The sequence below is a fragment of the Nelumbo nucifera genome, chromosome 5, assembly GCF_055504915.1.
Source record: "Nelumbo nucifera cultivar China Antique chromosome 5, China Antique-T2T, whole genome shotgun sequence".
Classification (NCBI taxonomy): domain Eukaryota; kingdom Viridiplantae; phylum Streptophyta; class Magnoliopsida; order Proteales; family Nelumbonaceae; genus Nelumbo; species Nelumbo nucifera.
Window position 1 is genome coordinate 85,585,123 of NC_142653.1, and position 6,966 is coordinate 85,592,088.

Consider the following 6,966-nt stretch of genomic DNA (forward strand, 5'->3'; position numbering starts at 1 on the left):
AAAGTTTAAAGTAGTTGAAGGCAGCAAGGAAATAATTAGTGGAGATTCTTGATCATTCCGACCATATAGCATTCATAAATCTGCTAAAAATACAGAGAGTACAATCCAAGCCCCCTTATTGATCAAAAAAAAAAAAATCCAAGCCCCCTTAAAATTTGATTACAATAACCAACCGAGGGCTGGCTCGTTGGTGTGTTAGTCAGTTTGTTCCAGCGTTGAGCGGAATCAAATCCCGCAACCAGCACTTTGGGGAAAAAGGGTTAGGGGAAAGTTAATAATACCAAAGAAAAGAAAAAAAAAATGATAACAATAGTGACCTGATTAACAGAGAAGGAGCAGAGGGAGAGTTCATACCTTGTCTGGGTGAAGATATACCTTGTCTCTGAAGAGGAGAATAACGCCGGCCTCGTCGAGAACTCGGACGAAAGCGGCAGCCTCTTCGGGGGTTCTAGTGACGCCCATGCTTTGACAAGTGTTGACAAGCTCAGAATAGCAGATTACCTCCTCTCTTTCCATCCCAAGCTTCCTCTTCAACGCTTCCACATTTACCAGTCTCATTAACTTCTTTGCCTCCGCGAACGATATCTCATCTCTTCCTACTCTTACTCTTTCTCCTCCGCCTCCGCTGCAGGTGCTCGAATCATCTTCTTTCGGCAATTGCTTCGACGGTGACGGAGGGACAGAAGTATCGGTCTCCACCCACCGCAACCCTAACGGCTTCCACCCATGTCTCACGGCCGACGACAAACACAGACTCCTTTGCAACAGATTACGCGAAAATTTTAACATTACTTTAATATATGATCAATATGTGTATCCCTTTATCAGATCATTCACGGAATAAAGAGAAAAAAAAAAAAACAAGAGTGAAGAGAGAAACGACTGCAGGACGTTCGGTTTAAATGCGCGAGACCAACGAACCAAAAGGACCCTCCAACGGCAAAGACCGAAACATCTGTAGGCAGTTTAACTGTGTCCGAGAGAGCAAACAAGCGATATCATGGCTTCAAATCCAGAATGGAGGTTCGTCATTTGCTCATTTCATTTTGAATCGGTCAAGACGGGCAGTGGTGGCGCATTTCCTGAGAGTCCGGATCTACTGTGACCACTTCACTGTGGTCAATGCGATATGCCGAATGAAGTTAAGACTTCAAAGTTCAAACACGTCTTTCCAAACTCGTGTCAAGAGCAATTAGTCCGTTATTCGTTTTATTCGAGTCCACTAAAATTTTGACACGTTATTTGCTGTTCATCAGGCCAACACCTACCACCGGCTGAAGTTCGACTGAAGCGTTAATGCTAGTTAATGACTGTAAAAAACCAAGGGGGTTTAGTCATAAAAACACAAGGGGTTTTTGCTCCACCTCAGAAAACGAATGCCATTTTATCTCTTGCTCCACCTAATAAATTGTTCGCTCCACCAATTCGAACACGTCAAATATACATTCTAACTTTACCCCTCCGCATTCACCTACTTCCTCCAGCCGTCCAGTGGTTGGAATGTCTTCTCCTTCCACTGCATTCATCGTTTGCCAACCACTTTCTTTTTCTTCTTTCTCTGCATTCACCTACTTCTTCTTCTTCCACCGCATTCACCGTCTTCCTCTGCATTTATTATCTTAGCAAGGCGTAGATAGTGGGTCATATTCCCCATGATTTCATTGTAGGAGGCTCCGTTAGGCTATGTGTTTCACCCTGGCTTGAGCAAGGTTCCCTTAGCTTCTCTAGTACTCGCTGGTTTCAGGTAGCCCCCCCCCCCCCCCCCGTTAGTCTATCCCATTCCCTTTGTTTCTAGTTCATTAGGTTCCATTATTCTCTTTGTTTCATCCTCAATTGAGTAAGGTCCCGTCAATCTCTTAACCCCTCTGATTCGTTATTATGTGCCTCATCCCTGATTAAGCAAGTTCCCATTAATCACTTAATCCCTTTGGTTCCGTGCTTACGCTCTCGTTATTATGGCTTGACAAAGTGGGCTTTGTCCATCATTGGCAGAGTTCTCCCCAAGTAATCAGTTTCACCCAATCCAATATCTATAATAGTGTGTTTGTTGCTCTTTGAAACGTTTGTCTTCCTCCCCAGCTATAGAGGGATTCCCTTTCGCACTTTAGAGTTTTGCCAACGGCTGTTGTCAGTTGACTCTCTGGCGTCACCTATATCCCCACCCCTACCATGTGAAGCGGAAGAGTACCAACGAAGGATATTTTCTTCTGAAATGCATAGGTTTCATTGCTTTCTAACATTTGTCTACTCCCAATTCTTTGGTGTGACCCAGTAATTCCCTTTTGTTTGAAATAGTTTGATTATCTGATCTGTTATTCTTAATCTATCACAAGTTGTAAAAATAGAAGTATATTACTATGACACCATTATGATGGCATTGGGTGGTTCATGGCATTAGGTTTTGTATTAGTAAATTTGCATAAGCCATCAAAAGGTAGAAATGGTGTGCCACAATTGGTATGTAAACTAACCCAGGTACATCCGAGAGTTCACTTTTAAATGTCTTAGGAAGAGTATTATGGCATCATATTTCTATTAATCATTAACCCAATCATAACTACAATCAAATTAAGCATTCTGTTAAAGGAGAAAACGTCAGCTATGTATTTTAGTTAAGTTATTATTGTATGTTAGTTTTTTTTAACTAAATAATATATATTGATATGTACTTCCCACCGAGCATCACAATAAAATGAGCAGCCAATGGAGTGGAGGCAATCCCTCCCCTGTGAATTTGAGGTGTGAAACGAAGTATTGCTACTGCAAGAGGAAGTGTATCCTTCATATATCTACAACACCCCAAAACCTGCAGAAGCTATTCTACAGTTGTCTGTTTAAATCTAAGGTAAATTTTTAGTAGTGTTAACTTTGTCTTCAGAAGTTTGAATAATCAAATTTATTGCAACTTATGGATACTCGCGCACTTGTAGGAGAACACATTGGATGAAGGCGAGGTATATGAGAACTGTTCCATTAGACCTGGAAGATGCAAATTCTTTGAGTGAGCAGTTCCTATAGGATATTTGGATGAGGTTACATCTCCTGGTAGTAATGGTGATATTTTGGACAACATTGGCGACCTACAACATTCTGTAGATGATTGTCGTATGCAGATCAAGTGTTTGAGATCAGCACTGGAGGTGGCCATCTAAGGTGTTTGTAAAATTCGATAGTTGGTTATTTTGTTGATTATCTTTGTATTCCTCTCATGTATGTTACAAATGGCGTTTTAGAGCTGTGTGATTGGACTTAAGGATTTGTTGTTGCTATAATCCTCCTCCCATTTTGTTGGTTTACATGTTACGTGGGTTGGAGAGGGGGAACTTTTCTTTATGTGGGTGGAATGTATGTTTGTTGATTACATCAGCATACTTCATTTTTTGAAGTTTAAATTACCATTCAAACTTCTATACAATGTCTAACATCTAGTTGGTTGTGTGGTTTTGATGTTGTCGATAGTATATATATGAACCGACAGATGGTCCATGTTCCCTCACCCTCCTGAAGTGTTAAAGGAGTATATCCGATGATTGTGAAATATGCATTAGTGAGAAAAGGAGTTGTTTCACACCCATGTGTATGCCCCATTGGCAACATGTGGCGCACAGGGGGTTCAATTTTGGGATGAACCTCGTACCTTCAGCCATGTGGTAAGGTATTGTTCCCCAGTTCCATGGGCTGAATGGCGGCCTGGTCAAGGTTACAGGTAGGCTCTACGCAGTGAAACGAAGGTTATGGGTAAACCTCCATTTTTCTTTGTTAGCCAAAGCCATCGGCAATTAGGCATTCTCATTTGGGCGGAATGTGAATCATGGGACTTCCCAGAGTGGCTTGACCTGATTTGGTGGCCAAGGCACCCCTCCTTCAGCTCACTTGCCACCCAGGTGTCACGGGGCTAATCGACGGGGCCCCGTGCGGCGCTCGATTGGGGTCGAGAAAGCCTACAAATGCAAGCAACAACACACAAAAGGAAACAAGAGTACACACAAATTAGACAAAAGGCAACTTGTATTGCATTAATCAGTGGTAAGCACAAGCACACAGTACAGTGTCGAGGGGATCTCGTGCTTAACCTTTACACGCTTATGAGCTCACTCGACTACCTACCTCCCCTCAAAGAGTACGTTAAGCTTTTGGGGGAGTGACAAAAGGATACATCAAAATACTGTACATGCATACTACTATTTACATAATTGCCATTGGCATACCCCCCTTACAAAAAGAGTACAAGGACCCAACCCAAGACACTTAGATGGCGTGCTGATGGCGCTGATGGTGGCTGAACCGTCACAGTCTCCCCCACTCAATTCAATCTTCTTCCTCAGGTACTCGTCTAGCTTCACTGCGAACGGAAGGAGGTCTTCTGCAAGTCCCTTCCACTTCACCAGGTACTCCCATTCTGATGTTTGGGAGGATTGGGACAACCTATGGTTGAGGATGGAGTCAAGGGATCGGTTCTTGGGTGGTTGGTAGGATGGGTGTGGGCGTTGACTTTGGTTTCGGGAGGTGTCTTGGTTGTCGGCATGGTAGGGTTTAAGTTGGCTTACATTAAAGACAGGGTGTACTTTTAGCCATGGAGGTAGTTTGAGTCTATAGGCTGAAGCTCCTACTTTGGCTAGGATTTCACAGGGTCCCTCATATTTTCTCACAAGCCCGGGGTGAACTCTTCGAAAGAACCTAAGGCAATGGATATGGAGTTTTACTAAGGCCAGGTCACCTACTTGGAAGTTCTCGGGTCGTCTACCCAAATCGGCCCATTTCTTCATTCTTCTAGAGGCTTTCTCCAGGGAGGCTCGAGTTATGTCAAGGCATTCTTTCCATTCCCTGGTGAAAGTGAAGGCTCGAGGGCTTCTTCCTTGATGGTTGTTGACGATGCTGTGCGGACATCTTGGTAGTTGGCCGGTGATGACTTCAAAAGGACTTTGATTGGTGGAGGAGCTCTTCTGTGTGTTGACGGAGAACTGTGCAATGTCTAGCAATCGAACCCAATTCTTCTGTGTAGCTAATACAAAATGGCGGAGGTACTCTTCAAGGAGGGAATTCATTCTCTCTGTCTGCCCATCTGACTCTGGATGGCTGCTGCTGGAGAAGTTCAAGTTCGAATCAAGAAGCTTGAATAGCTCTGTCCAGAAAGCACTAGTGAATCGGGGATCCCGATCACTAACAATGTTCTGTGGGACTCCCCAATATTTCACCACGTGCTTGAAGAAAAGATATGCCGTGTCTTCAGCTGAAAGGTGCTTTGGTGCTGGGGTGAAAGTGGCATACTTGGAAAATCTATCAACAACAACAATGATGGATGTATAGTCTCCCACTTTAGGAAGACCGTTGATGAAGTCCATGGAAACACTCTCCCAAGGTTGTGAGGGAGTTGGAAGAGGCTGTAGGAGTCCAAGAGGCTTGGCACGCTCGGGCTTGTCTTGCTGGCAAATCAGGCATGTCCTTGTGTATTCTCGAACATCTTGCTCCATATGAGGCCAATAGTAGGCATGTTGTAGAAGTGCCAAGGTACGCTGCCACCCAGGATGTCCTGCCCATAAGCTGTCATGACATTCACATAGGAGAGTCTTCCTCAAGTCTTCAACTCTCGGTACAAATATCCGCCTTCCCTTTGTCAAAAGAAGGCCTTCTTCAACCCAAAACCGCCTAGTCTTCCCTTCACGAGCCGCTGTCAATAGGCTCTGAGCAATGGGGTCCTTCTAGAGTTCTTCCTTGATGAGCTTAATGAGGTTCAGTTTGATCTGGCTTTGAGAGGGACCTTCACCTGTGGATAGTGCTGCAAGCTCGGCCTTCCTGCTAAGTGCATCAGCAACCCTGTTCATCGGCCCTGGCTTGTACTCTAGAGTCATGTCAAACTCCGCTAAGAAATCTTGCCATCGAGCTTGCTTAGGGCTCAGCTTCTTCTGAGACTAAAAGTAACTAGTAGCTATGTTGTCAGTCTTGACCACGAACTTGGAGCCAAGCAGGTAGTGTCGCCATGTGCGGAGGCAATGGACGATGGCTGTCATCTCCTTCTCTTGCACAGTGTACCTCCTCTCTGTATCATTCAATTTGCGGCTTTCAAAGGCAATGTCCACCAATGTGGCTAGGTAAGTGGTCTCTCCTTTCCGCACTCCATCCTTGAGTTGCAATGCTGAGAGTATCTTGAGGTGGACGTGGTCTCTAGCACAACTGGAACCATGCAAGGAGCCTGATCTTCGAATATGCACACTTTGTTGAGGAAGGGCATGGTTACCGCCTTTACTTGACTTAAGAAGTCCATGCCAAGAACTACCTAAAAATCATCCATGGGCACGACTGAGAGGTCTATCATCCCTTCCCAGTCACCAAGTTGCAAGACCACCCCATGAGCTACACCTTCTATGGGTTTGGCATTAGAGTTCACAGCCTTCAACCATCCGACTTCCTTGGTAGGTGCAAGTTCTACTCGGGATGCTTCCTCCATAGAGATAAAGTTGTGGGTAGCACCTGTATCCACCATGGCTCTTGTGGGCTTACCATTCAAGCAAATGTCTACATACATCAGTCCCTTCGGCTTGAACTTTGATGCTCCTTGCGGGCTCGTCTTCTTCTTCATTGCATTGAGTCTTCGTAGAGCCCCTATTCTTGTCTCCCCTGGTTCCTTCTCCTCCTCGCTATGCTCATCATCACTAAGCTTTGCTAGCAAGGCATTGAGCTTCCCCCGACTAGGACAATCCTTAGTCCAATGCTTTCCCTCACAGATGAAGCATGGTGCCGGAGGGGTTCTCTTCACAAACTGGCCACCCCTGTATCCAGAGTCTCCTTCGGGTCTCCTGTAGAACTTAAAAGTGTTGGATTTACTTGGCCCAGAGTCTCCCTTGGGCGCGTAGTAAGGTTTCCTATCACCTCCTATCTTGCCTACGCCCTTATATGAGTTGGGTTTGGGGCCGTCTTTGCTTAGTCGCTTGTTGTCTACCAGTTGTTCAGCAATGGCCATGGCTGTGG

At 44.9% G+C, this 6,966-nt stretch overlaps 1 protein-coding gene across 1 annotated transcript in view; it reads right to left on the reverse strand.

Annotated features, from left to right (window-relative positions):
- Positions 1-1,683, reverse strand: part of LOC104590802 (calcium uniporter protein 2, mitochondrial-like) — a 28,098-nt gene extending 26,415 nt beyond the window's left edge. Inside the window, exon 1 of the mRNA XM_010249544.3 lies at positions 355-1,683. Coding sequence (XP_010247846.1) covers positions 355-789 — 435 coding nt within the window. The 5' untranslated portion in view covers positions 790-1,683. The remainder of the gene's footprint in view (positions 1-354) is intronic.
- Positions 1,684-6,966: the final 5,283 nt, after the last annotated feature.